The 18,075-nt window shown below is 40.3% G+C and overlaps 1 protein-coding gene across 2 annotated transcripts in view; it reads right to left on the bottom strand.

The window, feature by feature from the left end:
• Positions 1-5,488: 5,488 nt before the first annotated feature.
• bcl11ba (BCL11 transcription factor B a) overlaps positions 5,489-18,075 on the bottom strand; it is a 46,130-nt gene continuing 33,543 nt past the window's right edge. For both annotated transcript variants that reach the window (XM_053335455.1, XM_053335456.1), the window contains one exon: positions 5,489-7,775. In XM_053335455.1, the coding sequence (XP_053191430.1) occupies positions 5,770-7,775 (2,006 nt within the window). In that variant the 3' untranslated portion in view covers positions 5,489-5,769. The remainder of the gene's footprint in view (positions 7,776-18,075) is intronic.

The following is an 18,075-nucleotide window of genomic DNA, read 5'->3' as shown; positions in this document are numbered from 1 at the left end:
CGTTGTAGATTTGTGTACGTTCATTGTAAATCACTCAGAGTGGGAGCAGATAAAAAACAATAAAGGATCTCTGTCTGTTTTTGTGTTACTTTTAATAGACAAGCTACACTCCAGCTGACCAAAGATGTATTCTCCTTCCTTTTGAATTCTGGTTTAATTATCATAACTTGTCATTTATTCATTGCGCTCTTTGAGAAAAAAAAAAATGGAGCCCCACTGATTGATGGCGAGGGTTCAACATTTTAACAAGTAGCGGTGGCACCTCTGAAGTGGCGCGCTGCTTTTTTTTGACAAGAGATGTCAATCAGAGCGGCGAACGAGAGGGAAAGACGGCTTATTGTGGATGATAATTGTGCTGCTGGTGATTTTTTTTTAGATTAAGTGAATAAACTGGAGGGTTAGAAATGTTTTCACTGAAGGTTTCAGATTTAATTATAGATGCTCAAAGGGAATTGTAATATACTTCCAGTATATGTAGAAACATGTGGAGTCACTGGATGAGTGGTAACGTTTACTGTACTGACCAGAACTATCTCATACTGCCATGTAGTGTTACTCATGTTTTTACTTCCTGCTCCAGATTTAATTATAGATGCTCAAAAGGGAATCCCACTATAATTACAGTGTGTGTGTAAAATGACTACACTAATGTAACGTCATGTGATCAAGTTAATGTTGAAAAGTCTGAATCTGATTAACTGGAAGTATCTAAATGTTTTGACTCTATGTTTTAGATTGAATTAGACTTATATACAGTTATAATAACAGTCTATTACAATATGTTCAAGTTTACTGTGTTTGATTTAAGCTCATCTAAACTGATTAAAATCATTTGTGACATCAAAGATAGTCTAATATTTGACTATCAGGCATTTTCTATGAGGGAGAAGGAGTTCATATCATTTTAAGAATGTGTAATGAGGTAACTGAACTTTATTTGTGTAAAAAAACAAGAAAACCAACAATATTGGATCTTATTATTTCAAGCAGAATATTTTTATTTATTCTAAAAGATGGCTGGACGATCTCTTTAAATACATGTGTATGTGTAAAACTGTACTGTTGATGATGATGATGATGATGCAAAGTAGAATCTCTGATTGGATAACAGTAAATTGTAATATGCTGATTGGTACTGTGAATTGTTTAGATTGGCCAAAAAGTAAAGTAAGAAACTAGCTAAGAATGGTTTTACTGTCTATCTATTAGTATAATGTCAGAGTTACTAATCATCCACAGTTTGTTGTGTTGGTGTTCTTATTTAAAAAAAACAGAAAAGAAGGAGAAGCAGACAGCGGGAATCTGAATGTCATGTTTACTGTAATCAGCCAATGGCGTCCACCGGCCGCATCTCAGTGACATCATAGATAACACAAGCCGCAGCCTATGAGAGTCAGTTAATGTCTGTTTTAAATAAAGTGACATCACAAACAGCATCACATCCCTATTCAAAAAAAAGAAGAAAAAACCCCCCTCCGCCTCCCCACCCGCCAGCTGTACCCCCCCCCCCCCACACACACACACCTCTGCATTCAAACATTATTACATATCCAAAAAAAAAAAAAAATGTGACATGTGATCAACGTCATCTCAATGTTTCATACAAACATGAGGGGATCTGACAGTGAGCTGTTCATGTGGAATGTGAGATTGATTCAGGAAGTTGGGAAGTGTTTGTTAGAGAATAAAAGCCTGCTGTCATAAGGAAAAAATACGGAACGCCACTTTTTACGGATTATCTTTAGCTTCTTCCCGTGCTGCTGATGGGACATTCAGTAGCTTTGGGGGTTTTTTATCGAAGCACCAACCATTTCTTATGAGTTTTTTAAAAAAGTTTTATACAGTGCAGCTATCAGTTTCAGTGTGTGCAGTCGATACTGTATGTCACCGTGTTTTCATGCCTAAAACCTAGAGGAGTGCATGGAAGGTATGTTTGGTTCATGTTGTGATCATCAGTGTGTTTCCCATGGTCTCTCTCTCTCTCTCTCTCTCTCTCTCTCTCTCTCTCTCTCTCTCTCTCTCTCTGTCAAAATCATCACAAAAGGATAAAATGAGACAAACAAGCAAGAGGATGGAGAATTGTAACAGCTTGTATTTGTGCTCTGTTCTCATGCCGAGAAATACCAACGGAGGGGAGGCATGTGCCCGAAAACTGACATGGAGGTCACAAAGGCCAAACAAGAAGAACCCAACCCTCCCAAAAAAAGACAAAAAAAAAAAAAAAAAAAAAGAAAAACACTGCTAGTGCCAGTTAGAAATCACAAACAAATTTAAAAAACAAAACAAAATCAAAACAGCGTAGTCATAGAAAACTATGTACAACCAATAGAGTGGTAAACAAAACATGGATTTGTGTTGTTGTCACTAAAAGGCCTCAAACTGCCTTTTTAATCCTCTTCTGTACAACATGAAGCATTACAACAGTACAAATTCATCAGGTTGTGTTTTTTCCTGCCGAATGAGAGGGAAAATAGATTGTGGCAGCCTGTGAGTTGTATCCTGTCATCAGAATGAAGTCCCCCTCCCCACCGTACCCCCCCCACACCGTTATAAGAGCAAGACGTCCCGAGGTACTGGAGAGTACCCTATTCACAAAAGGATGCACATAGCCTACAAGTGTTTTTTTTTTTTGTTTTTTTTTAAAAGACAAGCTCCTTAAGGAAAGACAGCAAGTGCCTACACATGTATTTCAAACCATCCATGAAGAATAATCCATTCCAGAAGAAGAAAAAAATAGATACAAGTCAGGATTCTCAGCGTGTTTTTTTTTTCTTTCTCGTTTTTCTCTTTTTCCTGAAAAGCAGAACCAATGTTCCGTTGTGTCTGAGGGAGAAAACTTCCATCTGCTAATTGAGCTCCCTCACACCTGCCCCCCCCCCCCCCCCCCCGACCCCTCCCCCCACTCCAGCCCCCCCCCCCTTCCCTCCCCAACCAAAATCCAAAGTTTGTTACAGCTCAGTCATTTTTTAATTCATTTATTTTCTTTTTTTTATTTCATTACACCCAAGGCAGAATAAAATTTACTAAAATTGAAGACTTACAGTTACAGTGACAAAAACAGTTTTAAGAGACCCACAATTTAAATTGGACTGCAAAATAAAAAATAAAAAACAAAACAACCTTTTTTCTATTTTTGTAAAATGCCCAGGCATTCTCCAATATTACAAATACTGGTATACTTTTACAGTAAACAAGAAAAATGTAATATATATTCATATATATTTATATATATACTAAAACCCCGTCACCAAAATAAAAGAAAAAAAAAAGAAAAAAGGGGGGAAAAAACAATATACACATCGCCACTACGGCATTCAGAGAAATTTTAGAAGCAAACCTGGAAAAAAAAAAATACTCGTTTGTTTAAAACACACATACACACAAATATTATTTTACCCTTGTACTTGTTTCAATACTGTAAACTTATTTTAAGACAGAGTGCACTAAATTCTTTTTTTTTTCTTTTTTTTTTAAGTTTCTGCATTTCCTGATTTTTATCCAGTCTCTTCCTTGACTTTTTGTGTGGCTTTTGTCCACTCCTGGAATTTTCTGTTGAGGGACAGAGTCTTTCCTTATGAGTGAGGAATTTGATATATATCTATATATAGGTTTGTGCCTTTATATGTACATATGCATACATATATACACACACAGACACATCGATATTGTGCTGGGTACTCCTAAACCTAAACTCAGCATTGTTTCATTTGTAATCATTTAAATAATTATGTTGAAATGTCAAATTACACATTCAAGTTAACACAATTTCACAATTTTTTTTTTCCTCGTTCAATTTGATGCTTCATAAAAAGTGTTGCATTTGTCTGAGACAATAAATAGGAAGATCATTATTCAAGGCACACTCATGTCAAATTGAATGGCAGTACAAAAACTGTCCCAAATAAATTAATATTATTTTAATTTTTAATTTTTTATAGTGCCAGCATTGGGAAAGCCAAGCCTAACAACCCTGGGCACTTCAGTGTCAGGAGATCCCAAGCTCTAGACCCCTTAGTACCTTTTCTGTCCAGCTCTCTGTGTGTGTCGGACGGAAAATCATAAAGTGCGGGCCTGTTGTTGTGAGCTCTGAATGTTTCTTTTACAATCAGATCCAATTTCAAAATAAAATACAAAAAGTGCCACTATGAAGGTGGAGGAAAGAAAACTGGGGCTGTGATATTGAAAATAACAAAAGGGGGGGGGGGCATGGAGTGAAGCGGTGCTGCTTGTCTTGTCTTCCTATCCCAGCGCACATTGATACATTTTCCTCATCTACACAAAACTGTCCCACAACTAACAGTGAAACTTTGATGGATTCCCGGAGAGATGACTTCAATAATCAGATTCATCTTATACAATTATAGAATCACTATGAGAGTACAAGTCAAAATGTACTACTAATTTTTAACAAAAATGCATAGGGATCTTGATTTTTTAAATAAATTCCAACAATAAAATCTGAGAATTAAATTTTCTTTGTGGCGACTGCCATGTATGCACATAATCTATCTAGCCCTCTCTAAACTAATTCTAGAAGCAGTGACTTCAAATATAAATGCATATGATCACTTTGAAATGAGGATAAAGCTTGGACATTAGGCTAGATAGGGGGGGAAGATGGGGAGGGGGCAGAGGACGGCAAGGGATGCTTGAAAACACACAACTGTCCCTAATTATTTCTACACATGATGAAATTGAAATCCACTGAAAGCTGTTTAGCAAAGGGCAACATAAGAATGGATAGGTAAATAAAGAAAAGTAGTATAGCTCACCCTGAGATGTCCCTGTGCTTACTCTGTCCCATTCTTCCATCTATCTATGCATACTCGTCTTGCATGGCTTCATGCTCAGTTTACGCCTAATAAATAATATAGCCTAGATCATATGGCTTCATGCAAAATATAATACATGGATGTATGAATGTAGGTAAGATGGTAGTAAGTGGAGGGAGGAAAAGCAGAAGAAATGGTTGGTTGTCGTAGCGTTGTCAGGGCTTGGTACTAAGTACCAGTCAGCAGCTGCCTTTATCTAGAATCTGGCTGATGATGATGTTCTCAGGAGGAGACAGAGTTTATGAACCTTGGGATCCTCTTTGATTTCTGATGTACTCTCAAATATGACACTCAATGCTCAATATCCAATTATATTGACATGTCTTAGAGTCAGTTTATGTTACAATGCCAAAGGATTGTTGTCCGCGTTTCGTCATCACACAAAATAGACTAATTCTAGCATTCTCAGTTAACGCCACTTTCAAATTGAAGATTGAATTCAGCTTCTCTTCAAGAAATCACACGTGTAGCTTAATATACAATTTCCTACAAGCAGCGGCCAAAAATGATTACTTAAAAATGGATTTTTTTGTCTTCTAAAAAACTCTCAGGATACAATGTGGGTTTTTAAAAAAAACAAAAAACAGATAAAATCAAAGTAAAACAAATTTTAAAAAATATGCCTAAATAAAAATGTACCTGCACATGCCAAAATACAAAATCCAATAAATACAGAAATTATTGCACAGTTAAAGGCTCCACATATGTCATAACTCAACTGACTGATTGTTTAAAAAGGAACGCCAAATGAGGCAGTTTAGACAGCTTCAATTGGTGTTAAGATCTGTTTTTCACTTTTTTCTCAGTTGGCAGTTTCTTAGGCAAAAACACAAAATTAACCCAAAATTAAGATTTCAGAAAAAGAGTATCCAGCTACCCCATTTTGTTTATTTTTTAAGTCAAGTGTGGCGCAGAGTATGGAAATGGGAAACCTGGTTTAGGTTCTCTCTGCTTGTTCAATTTTGACCTCATTGGTCATCAAATGTTCTCCATGCCACTTTTTCATATGTTTCTCCAGAGTGCTGTACACGCTGAAGGGCATTTGGCAAATGTCACAGCGGTAGACCTCCTTACCAAGCTGGCCATGTGTCTTCATGTGGCGCGTGAGCTTGGAGCTCTGGGCGCAGGCATAGTTGCACAGCTCACACTTGTAGGGCCTCTCGCCAGTGTGACTACGCCGATGCACCGTCAGGTTGCTACAGTTCTTGAACACCTTGCCACAGTACTCGCAGGTGTCACACCTCCTGCTGTCCTTCGAGCTCGGTCGGCCTGGGCCGCCTCCTCCGCCCAGATGAGGTGTGCTGCCCCCGCTGGCAGTGCCACTGCGGCCTGATAGGCCACCATCCAGCAGATCCCCTGGAGGCGTTGAGAACCGCAGGCTGCCATTCTCGGATGAGTGCTCAGAGGAGGTGGCGAAGGGCGATTGTCTGGAGTCAGTGAAGCCTAGGAAAGGGTCTTTGATGAAGTGGCGTGAGGCAGCATAGCCCACCAACCACTGGGAGTAGACGTTCTCAGAAGGAATGTGGGGTGCTGGGGGAATGTCCAAGTCCTTCTCAATCTTGATCCTTTTATTTGAGGAGTTGGACAAGCTGGGGCTGGTGATGGGGGTGGGCTTACGGGGGAACAGGCCTGAGAAAGAGTCACTGGAGCCACAGTTCCGGCCATTAATGGTTGTCCTCTCTTCCTGCTGGTGGTGGTGTTCCATCTCCCCAACCACTGAGTCCTCATCCCCAGTGTCCCGCTGGACATCCATGCCCCTCTTGGAGAAGGGCATCCTTTTACGATTGTCAACTATTAAATTATTGTACTGCTGTATAGAGTTGATCCCTCCACCTTCCACCATCTTCTCAAGGGCGAGTGATGACTTCTCCTCTGAGGGCGGTTTAGAACCATTCTCCCTGTTTCGGTAGAACTCAGACTCAATGCTGAAGTTGGATTCTGGTCGACTCTCATTCTCGAGTTCTTCCTCTTCTTCCTCCTCTTCCTCCTCCTCATTACCTTCCCCCTGGAAGTCTCCATCGCGATTTTTCATCCCCTCCCCTGTGACGTCACTAGTACCCGGCTCCGGTGAGCTCGTGGTGGACAATCCATCATCCGACCGCCCCGTCAGCGACCCAGCCTTGTGCATGTGAGTTTTCATATGGCGCTTCAGCTTGCTAGCCTGGGAGCAGGCATGGTCACACAGCTGGCACTTGTATGGTTTTTCTCCAGTATGGCTGCGTCGATGCACCACCAAGTTGCTCTGGAACTTGAAGGTCTTCCCACAGAACTCACAGGACTTCACCTTGTTTTGTGTCTGGGGAGGGGTGGTGCTGTTCGGGGGCATCGGAGGTAGGGGAGGGGTGCTCAGAAAGGGCGATTTAGGCCCAGGCTGGAATGGGTTAGGGTTTAGTAGTCGGTGCATAGGGTTGGCCCTGCTGGGTGACAGCGGTGGTGTGGTGCTGTTGTTGTTCCCTGCCAACTCACGTAACCGCCTGGAGAAGTCCATGGACTGGGACTCCATGGCCATAGGCGTTAGGCGCATCACCCGCTCAAAGGCACTGGGGTGCTGGGAGATGAGGCCCATTTCCTCTGCGCTAAGGCGTTCCAGCCGATGGGGATCCAGGTGGTGGCGGGGAGGCGGGCTGACAAATGGAGGCGTGTTAGGGAGGCGGCTCTCCACAAAGCTCGGAGGAGGCTCCCGAAGCAGGGGACCCGTCATCCTCAGGAGGTGGAAGGGGTTGTTGTCCCCGAGAAAGTTGGTGAGGGGGGACTGCGGGATGGAGTCGTTACCCATGGGTGGAGGCATAGTGATGCGTGGGGTGAGGGCTGTGCTGGAGGGGTTGGACTCCAGGTAGATGCGAATGCCGTGGGTGTTCTGGGCATGCTGCAGCAGGAACCAGGCGCTGGGGAAGGGCTGCTTACATGTGGTACATATATAGCTGGAAGGCTCATCTCTGCCACCTGCAACACACACAGAAAGAAATGCATTTAAAGTTTCAGATGAGACCAACTCATTTGATGTACAGTCACAGGTGGACAAGCATATCTGAAATGACAACCATTTTTTGTTCCAAGATCCTATTAGGTCATAGTAAAATCAACTTCATTCGTGACACAATTTGTCACATTAATAATAGCTCTTTCTGAAATATTTGTAGTGTGTAAACTTTTCTTAGCTGAAAGGGTGTGAGATGTGATAAGTGTATGTAGGCTTTATATTCTGCCTAATACTCGTGGTATCTGGAAAGGCCTTGGCTCATCATGTTGTCACATACTTATCACGCTTTTGACAAGTGCATTTTTACAGTCACACTGGATTGTCCTGCACTGAATCCATGTTTTAAGAGGTGCTTAATCTATCACTTAGTACAGGGTGAATCTCCCACTACAAACTGCTGAATTATTACAGTGTGTGTATGTGACTGCGTGCGTGTCTACATCTGGACTTACATGTAATGACGGTGGATGTATGCGAGCATGACGTGCGCGTGTACATGCGTGAGCTGAGTGAGTAATTTTAAAAAACCGGGAACCCCTCCAAGCAGTGAGTCTGTAATGTTTGCCGAGTTAGAGATGCCAAACTCATAGGGGTGAAGATGGAGGATGCGCAACTTCAAGAGTTATTTAAGGAAGACTAATCGCACAGCAGCAAAATAAAGGTCTCAGCTCTTCTGGGGAATAAAATCAAAATTAAATCAGGCAAGAGAAAGAAAACTAAATGAGTGTATTGAGACAAATTACCTCTAATAAAGACAGATAGCAAGGAGTTAGAAAAAGTAGAAGGACAACAAAGTGATGTTAAATGCAGGGTTATGATTTTTTATTAGTATTCAAATGGGCAGCTGTTTCTATGTTCTAGGGTAGTCCAAATAAACCAACTGCAGTCCTTAATCCTTTTTACACACCTTTCTATGCTTATTCCTGACTTTACCACCAATTTTAAAAGTCAGACACTTGATTAAACCGTCTTCTGCTTACCACAAATATTGACTGTGCTCCTGCCTACTTCCTGCAGACTTTGAGAGAGTAAGTCTTGCTCCATTTATATTTTTAACAACTAATTAATGCGTGTGCTTTTATGTAATACACACACGCGTGCAGGTTACGGCAATTCAAAAGGGACTTGTTACGGCGCAACCAAGCCGGATCTACGACTAAAGGATACTAAACAGGCTAAGGAGCACTACTACAGGGATTATACACATACAAATACACCCCCCCCCAACCACACCTACACACGCACACACACACAAACACACACATAGATAATGGTAATTGTGCTCTTGTTCTCACTCTTGTATTTATTAAATGAAACCTCGTTGTCTTGACCTAGTACACTAATTTCAGATACTAGGGAAAACATATGCTGCTGTAATTGTTTCACTTATTTGTGTGTATGTGTGTGTGTGTGTGTGTGTGTGTGTGTGTGTGTGTGATTGTGGCTCCTTGTAACAGCTACACACACACACACAGAAATGTATGCTGCGTATAAATGTTGTTTCCGTTGTTAGAATTAGATGTTATGCTTGTATCAGAGTGCACGAATATGAGAAGCAAATTATATTTCATTTTAATATTATCTACACTTTCTTAAATGTGTGTTTGGAAATGCATTTCATGGAAAATAAAGGATGCAAAAAATAAACAACCACTAAAATTGCTAAATTAAAAAAATCAATGAAGCTTGTGTACTTATCAACAATGTATGTATATGTGAATCCAGTATGTTTAATGCTTGAAATGCCTGTTTAAATGCATGTGAAAATCACTCTCAATATCTATAAAAAAAATAATATATAATACATAATATATCAGTAATATGGCTCTTGAAAAATCTGCAGAAAAAAAGCTCTTTTAAAAATGTAATATTCAGTGATTTAAAAATGACTTTCTCTCTATCTGACATGAAACTTTAACACCTACCTATTCTAACATTTCTCTCTCTTCCTCTCTCTCTCTCATCTGTGTGAGTGTGTGTTAAGGAGGAGAGGCGAGAGGCGGAACAGCTGTTCACCTCCACAGTCCTGTAAAGCCTTTTGACTTAATTATAGTGGACAGCACATTCACACACACACACACATACGCACACACACAATGAAAATAACAGCTCCCCATGTCTCAGCTTTTGTCTGCATCTTTCTCTCTCTGCACACACACACACACACACACACACACACACACACACACACACACACACACACACACACAAGCTGTTTCACTGCTGAATCTTAAGATCCTGAACAGTCCGAAAAAGAAACATCCAGCCCCCCCTCACCTCTTTCCCTCTCTCTATCTCTCTCTCCTTCTCTCTTTGCTCCACCCGTTAATCCATGAGTAAAAAAAAAAGAGAGAGAGGGAGAGGGAGAGAGAGAGACAGAGAGAAGAACCCCCCCCCCCCATATTTCAGCTGAACTTCTCGTCTGCCGACAGAAGTCAACGGAGGGAGGGAAGGGGGCAGGCCGATGTTCATTTCTGCCCAACAATTAAGAGCAGAGGGGTGTGTGTGTGAATGTGAGAGGAAGAGTAAAATAGTGTGTGCTTCTGCACTGAAACGCCATTTCCCTCTGGCCGCAGTGGAAGGAGCGGGTGCAATTTTTTGTTTGGGAGAACTGTGTGTGTGTATGTGGGTGTGTTTGTGTGTGTGTGTGTGTGTGTGTGTGTGTGTGTGTGTGTGTGTGCATGCGCCCTCCCGGGGGAAGGGAGTCCAACGCAGATGGCAAATAAAGTATGCAGCCCGAGGCGAGAGCACATTATGCTAATTCTAATGTCAGCTGTACTTTAATATACGACTCTATTTAATCACCCCATTATTTCGTATTTCCATATGAAAAAACAGAGAGAGAGACAGAGAGAGAGAGAGAGAGAGAGAGAGAGAGGGAGCTGCTCATCACTTTATTTGGTAGAATGCAGAGACCCATGTTTTATGGAGTGCTGTGTGTGTGTCTGGGACTGAATGAGAAAACACACTCGCTACTCGGCATCTGCATAGATACTTTCTTCCTCTCTCTTGTCTGCATGCTCGTTCCTCTGTCTTACACACACACATACATACACACACACACGCAGTCTGAACTGTGACTTACTGCTTATACACGTACAGTGAGTGTGGAAGTGTGGACTATGTATGCGCACGTGTGTATGTGTTTGTGGTGGGGGAATTTGGGGCTCTCCATAACTGTTCATGTCTTTCTACATCAAACTTTCTCTGTGTAGAAGCATTAATGCTACCAAAGTATGCTTTCTTTACATATATTGTGTATAATAGCTACAAAACTGCATTTAATGCTGCCCTGTTAAAATGTATCATCCTTTACTGTTTGTATGTTGTATTATTATTTAGCATGACATCACTGATTTTATGTTATCTGTCTTGTGTCCATCTGTATAATGCTGCATCACTAGAAAGCAGTCTGAACAAATAGTCAAATTTAACATGTTAGAAATTGGTTCTCCTCTTATTCCATATTTGTCTATCAATGCCAGCCATTTATTTTTGTCCGCAGTATTTCTAAATGAAGCATAATGTTCTCTGGCTTGCATGTTACTGAATAGACATTTCTGACTTGTCATAGCAGGTAAGAAACAGGTGTCATTAATAACACCATTGCTGGCTCTACTCCATTAAAATGTCCTAGTACACCATACCAGTGAGCCAGCATAAACTGAAGCATGTCTGGGATAAAGTATACTTAAATGGACTAATGTAGTAATTAATAATGTTATTCGTGACACCTGTGATGAAAAAGCATGATTAATGATGTGACATTTAAAGCTAAGTTAACTCCTAAGTACTACTGAGAATGTTCTAATGTTGCACAAATATGAGGAATTAAATGAATAATATGTTAGAGTGAATACTTTTATAATTGAAATAATGCAGAATAATATGAAAAAAGTTTGGGTCATATTTTGTGAGAAAATCAGAACAGAAACAGACAGAAAAAGACAAAGAAATCCAAGCTAACGTAACAAATGGCAGCTTTCTGCTAGCCAACACAGCTAACAGTTTAGTTAGCTAGCACCGCCTAAATATTCAAAACATTTTTGCAAAATATAGATTCATGTGAACTAGGCTAAGATGTAACACCTATCAAAGGTGTGACATTAAGCCACAACAAGAGGAAAATCTTTTTTTTTCTCTGTCAGAGGAAATTGAGATAAAATTAGCAACAAAGTTACTTGCTGCCAGTCTTTCTAGTTTCAGATGAGAATTATAGGAGCATTTATGTACTACTGTAGCTTGTAGCTAAGCCTCAAAATATTGTTGATACATTTTTCTGGCAAAAAAAAGACCAAGTATGTGTGTTGTGTGCCAGTTTTATTGTATTTTGCTATCTATGACTTAAAAATGTTAAGAGCTACTGAGGGATTAGAAGCAAATCTAATATCAAGTCCAGCGTTTAGTTGGTGACGGTAGTGTTTAGTGATAAAGGAGCATTTGTAAGCAGCTTATGAACATTATTTTGATGTGCTAAAGGTATAAACCTTAAGTTTCACACAGTATGCTATTTCAATCACAACATAGTCAACTAACTTGTTCCTAGCATCTACTTTTAATGTAAATACTACAAATACAAGAATGTTTGGTTGTTTCAAATGGATATAAATAGCAGGAATGCATCATCAAATCTGTTTCATGTCAAATCATTTATGAAAGAATGGTGAGATGATAAGAAGTAGATTTACATCAGTCTGTCAATAAGAAGACTCCATTGTAAACCATTATTCTGCATGTACAGTAGCTTTCCCTGTGACTCTGCTGCTTAAAGCCTTTCTCTCTCTATCAGTGGAAGTGCGGTCTGGCCCTATGCCTGTGTTTTGTTTGGCTCATGTTCACACACACACACACACACACACACACACACACACACACACACACACACACACACACTGGCAGCACAACCTGTTTGAACGTGTGAGAGAAAAAGAAATGCGTGCTGTTGAAGATAATAAAACTTGTATGCTTTTTTTTCTTCCACATTTCTTTGAAAGGGTTGATAATTTTATGGGCACACTCAAACATACACACGCTTATATATTTTGACAGCTGAAGTGTGTAAGAATCCGACATTCTAAATATAGTGTTTTGGCTTGTGTGTGTGTGTGTGTATTTTCATGCATACATTTAAATCTGTATTTCCTATGTGAGACACTACATGGTATAGTGTGTATATGTGTGTGTGTGTGTGTGTGTGTGTGTGTCCCCCAGCAGCAGCCATATGGAGGAGAAACATCCAAACAGAAACAACACGCAGTGACAAATAGACTGGCATCCATCCCTACATCCATCCATCTATCTCTTCATCCATCATCCCTCCATCCTTCCGGCAGCACTTGCTTCTACGTATTCTCCCCTCTGCGTTCCTCCTTCCTGGTTCGGTTTCACACAGTATAAAACTCTCATTACTGACTGATTCCAGTTTTCACTATGATTCAATTTGCTATAATTACTGTGGCTGCTGCTAATAAAAAAAAAAAAAAGGAAAGAGAGAGGGAACGGCTAGAAATCCGGTGCGAAGGTCAACTGGCAGTTAGCGGCGTTCATTTTCATCTCAGTGTATTCATCTGGGGCGGCTAATGGCCCAATTTTCTCCCCCTCGCTCCTCAATAAATATTGCTGGAATTACAGGTTAAATAGCTAAATTAAATCACAGCTATTACAGATGAGGGAGGGAGGAAGAGAGAGAGAAGAGGAGGAAGAGAGAGGGGGGAGTCAAATATGTACAATTACGGAGGAAGTGCAGATTGCCGCGGAGTGTCCGATTAATGTAGCGAGTGTCGGAGGAGCGCCGTCGGATTATTGCGTCAAATTATTACATACATCATTTTCTCTGTGGCCGGCGGCCGAGGAGAAGACAAACACAGAGAGAGTGGACTGTGGAAAGAACCGGAGCAGAGTTAAAACTGACTCATCTTTCATATTTAAACTCCACTTACACGGTTGCTCGTGCTTTCAATTTACAGTTTCTTATTGTTTGTGTCCTCTTAAGTCGCTGCTATTGGTGTAATGATTTACTGCAAAGCCTCATTGCTTTTTAAGCAAAAAGACAAACTGTGAATTGAATCACTTAGAACATGATTATACTAATGTGTAAAACTGAAAAGCCTCTAAATGTACTCGACTCGCGAGGCTGTTTTCACTCACTGAACTTACTGAACTTACTACATTAAAGATAAATTAGAGGCTTGAAACTTGATTGCTGATGTTTCGTAAGTTCGTGGGAAAGCAACATTTCAAAGCTTGGATTCACCTAAAAGCATTTGCCTGAGCTTTGGGAAAGTCAAGAAACAAGCTGTGGAAAGAAGTAGGAAGAGAACCTTGAGTTTGGAACATGTTATCACAAGTTTGACTAAATTATGTAGTTCTCAAATCATAGAAGACACTCCGGCTTAAGTGGAAGAATACACCATATTTTATAATAAGAAAAGGTGCATCCTTCATATATAAGTTTTAATTATTAGGTTGTGTTTTGACACTGGAATGCTCTGGAAAGGTCAGGATAAAAGTTCTGGAAAAAGCTAGTAAGAGAACCTTGAGTTTAACACTTTGTCACAGGTTTGACCAAATTATGTAGTTCTTGATACTTTAGAAGACATTCTGGCTGAAGTGGAAGAATACACCACATTATTATAATATGGAGAAAGGAGATACATCTTTAATACTTAACTTGTAATTATTACATAGAGGGTGTGTCTTGAATAATTTCTTAAATCAGTTAAGTGGTGTACTACGACTGAGCATCATGGATGAAATCATAATCACAAAGAATTACTGTATATCATGATTTAGAAAATGTAACCAAATCATGAAGAAAATATTGAAATTCAAGCAATAAAGTGAATTTTACTGTGTCAATTGGCTTGTGCTATTTAATGATTTATTGCAATTGGGTTGTCAAAATCTAGTTTTAAAATCTGGGGGGGGGGCGCCTCATTTTTGCCCTGAGGCCCTGTAGTAGGTTAATCCAGCCCCTGTGTGAGACCAAAACTCTTATGTGTAAAACAAAAACTTACACAAATGATCTTGTTAGTTTTTAATTACAACTGGACTCATGATGACATTGTATCATCACAATATGAAAGGTGAATGATAACAGCTAATTATTAGCAACTCTTCAACTGGTCAAATGCTGTTTTTGTTGTGACTTTACACTATTTGCTTGACAATTAAAGGAAGAGGAAGAATATTCCCCCTGTAAATTATGGAGAATTTTGCCTCTTCAGGACTCTAAAAATGATTAACAGTCAAAACAATCTGAGAGGGGACTTTAGTTGGAAGCCTCACATTAAAATTTTTTTTTGTAACCACAGAAAACAAATCCAGATGCTGCATGAAACCGCCTAAAAATCTCTCTTAGACTTGGGCGATCAGTCGTAGATGGAAATAGCGAAATTATAGCATGAAGGATGAAGATGAAAGCAGGAAAGAGGAGTGGACAGACAGAGAGGTATCCAGGTATTCTGAGATGAGTCTGTTTTTTCCCTGTTAGTTGAATCAAAATGAATGACCACAGCTCTAATCCTGCCTCGTCTAGCTTCTCTCTTTCTCTCTCTTTGCATTTCATTCCATCCCTCTGGTTACTGGTTACTGTAGGACTGCGCTCTCCTCCCCCTGCGTCCCTCCACCTTGATCTCTCAGTCGAGACGGCTTACGATGGGAGAACAGCACAGTAGCCCCCCGCTCCCCTCCCCTTCAATCAAAGGTGGATTAGAGACCTTAGCTTGTTTGCATACAGGAAGTGCAGCAGCAGAGGGTCTTGATGTAATGGAGGCCAATGTCAGTGCTGAGGCATTTACATACAGAACAAAGCTGACATGAGCCAAGGGTACAGTGGCAGTGTGAGCATGTGTGTGTGTGTGTGTGTGGGTGTGTGGGTGTGTGGGTGGGTGTGTGCCCCTATTGGCCTTTCATTGCGCTTATAAAAAAGTTTCCTGACATTTTTTTTTTTTTGTGCATTATTAAGCCGGCGGCGTCATTAGCATGTGTATGATCTCGAGATACACACACACACACACACACACACACACACACACAGTAGATTCCTGACCTTGCATGGCTAATGTCTTGTTTATCACTATCATAGCACCGCAACAATTAGATGCAAATCAGACAGCGGATATGTGGTGTGTGTGTGAGAGAGAGAGAGTGTGTGTCTCCACTGTTACATATGTACAGTAAGAACAACAGGAATATGTGTCTTTTTTCTTGCAGGGTGTTAAAAAGTGTTTATTTGGTGTGTGCGTCTCCTCCTAATTAGATAATTTTAAAAAGCAGAGCTCATTTGGCGCCGAGTTCCTAGTATTCTTTTAGTAGTCTGTTAGTTTTGAATGAAGTGGTTTGACACAGGGTTTTAACGTCATCCGACTGGCCTTTTAAATTGGCTTTAATAGCTTGCGACTACAATCACTACAGGACCACACAGCAACTGCTTTAATTAAATCACCCTAACTGTACGGAAATGAAAATCTCGCACTTTTTCCTCTGACAGCGAGAGTCAGTATAGGCTTTATCTGCTGCGTCTGACTCAGTGATTCACTACAGCAGCGCACAGCTCCTGGAGCTCCGGTTGGCCAGACTAAACTCCTTCTGGGGAAACTGAGTCATCTCTGAGCTCAGCTCACCGCAGATGCTGTTGGCTAAAGACCAAGAGGCAAACCCCAAACTCTTGCTGCTATACAGGCTGTTACTGTCAGCCTACATGCCACGAGCTGGGTTCTCATCCAAGGTGTGTTTTCTTTTTTTTTTTTCTTGTTGTGAATTATGATGTGTTGAATGTGAAAAGCTGAATGGAAAAATTCAATGTTTGGTTTTGAAAAATTTTATGCTCATTTGAAGCAGGGTTTTTTGGGGAGGGATGTGAGTAAACCAGGAGAATAAAAAGTGACACATGCTTTTTTTTTTTTTTTGCATCAGCTGAAAAGTTCCTCATGCCTTTTGTTTGTTTTCTAGAGCTATAGAACTCTCTCTGCAAATCAGATTGTAACATCAAGGTTGCATTCAAGAAATTCACACTGTCATTTATAATAAAGGAAATAACTCAAGAGCACAATTAGAACATAACCCTTCTACACTGTATGTTTTCTGGTTCATATATCTAGATAAGATGGTACATTCCTATGAAAGTATGTCTATCTTTTCCCATAAGCTCAAGTCTACTCAGGGGTTAAAAGTCACAGATATTAGCTGTAACAGTAGCAGCACCAGGAGGGTCAAACTAGATCAAGTTCACAACTAAAAATGAGTAAAGATGACAAGAAAAGAAAGCATTAGTGGAAATAATGAATATGGAAGAAAAAACAGTGACAAAGATATGTGATTCAAGCTGGGAAGTTTTTTCTATGTTAATGAGTACTTTAATCATGAAGGGTTCACATATGACACAAATTGATTTTCTAAATATTAGTTGATTGTAATGACAGCAGACCTATTTAAACAGAGATGTGTGTATGTGGTGTATCTGCTGGTCTGGACCTAATTTAGAAATATCCTCCATGAGTAGAATCCCTGCTAATGTTTTTTTTTTGGTTTCAGAATTCTGTGATATTTTTGCTTCCGTCCACTTGATCTGATGGAAATCTGCTTAACACATTTTAATTTTAGCAACACCTCAAAAAGTTTTCATGAAAAGAAACTTGACAGTTGGACAGAAGCAAAGCGAGTGAGTGCTGGTATCCAACTGAGCCGGTTGATCTCAACAGGACCGAACCCAGATCAAACTGTTAACAGGTAGCGTCAAACGAATCATCACGAGCCGTGTTTATTTTTATTTTCTCGCTCTCTCTGTAACTCTTTGTCCTTTACTCTCAGTCTACGCAACCTTCTTTCATCCCAGCGTGTGTTGAACTTTAGCATTACCCCATCTTCTCTGCATGTTATCCAGCCAACAAAGGATTATCATTGTGCAAGGTGTGTGTGTGTGTGTGTGTATGTGTGTGTATACAAGCCCTGACAGTCACGGCAAGACAAGAAGAGTAGGGAGGGGATTGGGGGGTGGGGGGTGGCTTTGACATTCTTATGAATTTTAAAGGAAGGCTTAGCTGATCATAGCCAAATTAGAATGCATTTAGCTCATTAGGGGGAGAGGGAGGAGGCTGAGGAAGGGGGGAAAAAAGCACTCCAGTCCCTCACACCACATGACAGAGACAAGTAGTCCATAGTGCTGGAGTCAAAATTAGGAGCTGAGATGCAATCCAAAACAAACTGCCACTGTGTGTGTGTGTATATGTGTGTGTGTGTGTGTGTATGTGTCTGTCTGTCTCT

This window comes from Scomber japonicus, chromosome 16, assembly GCF_027409825.1.
Source record: "Scomber japonicus isolate fScoJap1 chromosome 16, fScoJap1.pri, whole genome shotgun sequence".
NCBI lineage: Eukaryota > Metazoa > Chordata > Actinopteri > Scombriformes > Scombridae > Scomber > Scomber japonicus.
Note: the sequence above shows the minus strand (reverse complement) of the source record. Positions and strands in the feature narration are given on the sequence as shown.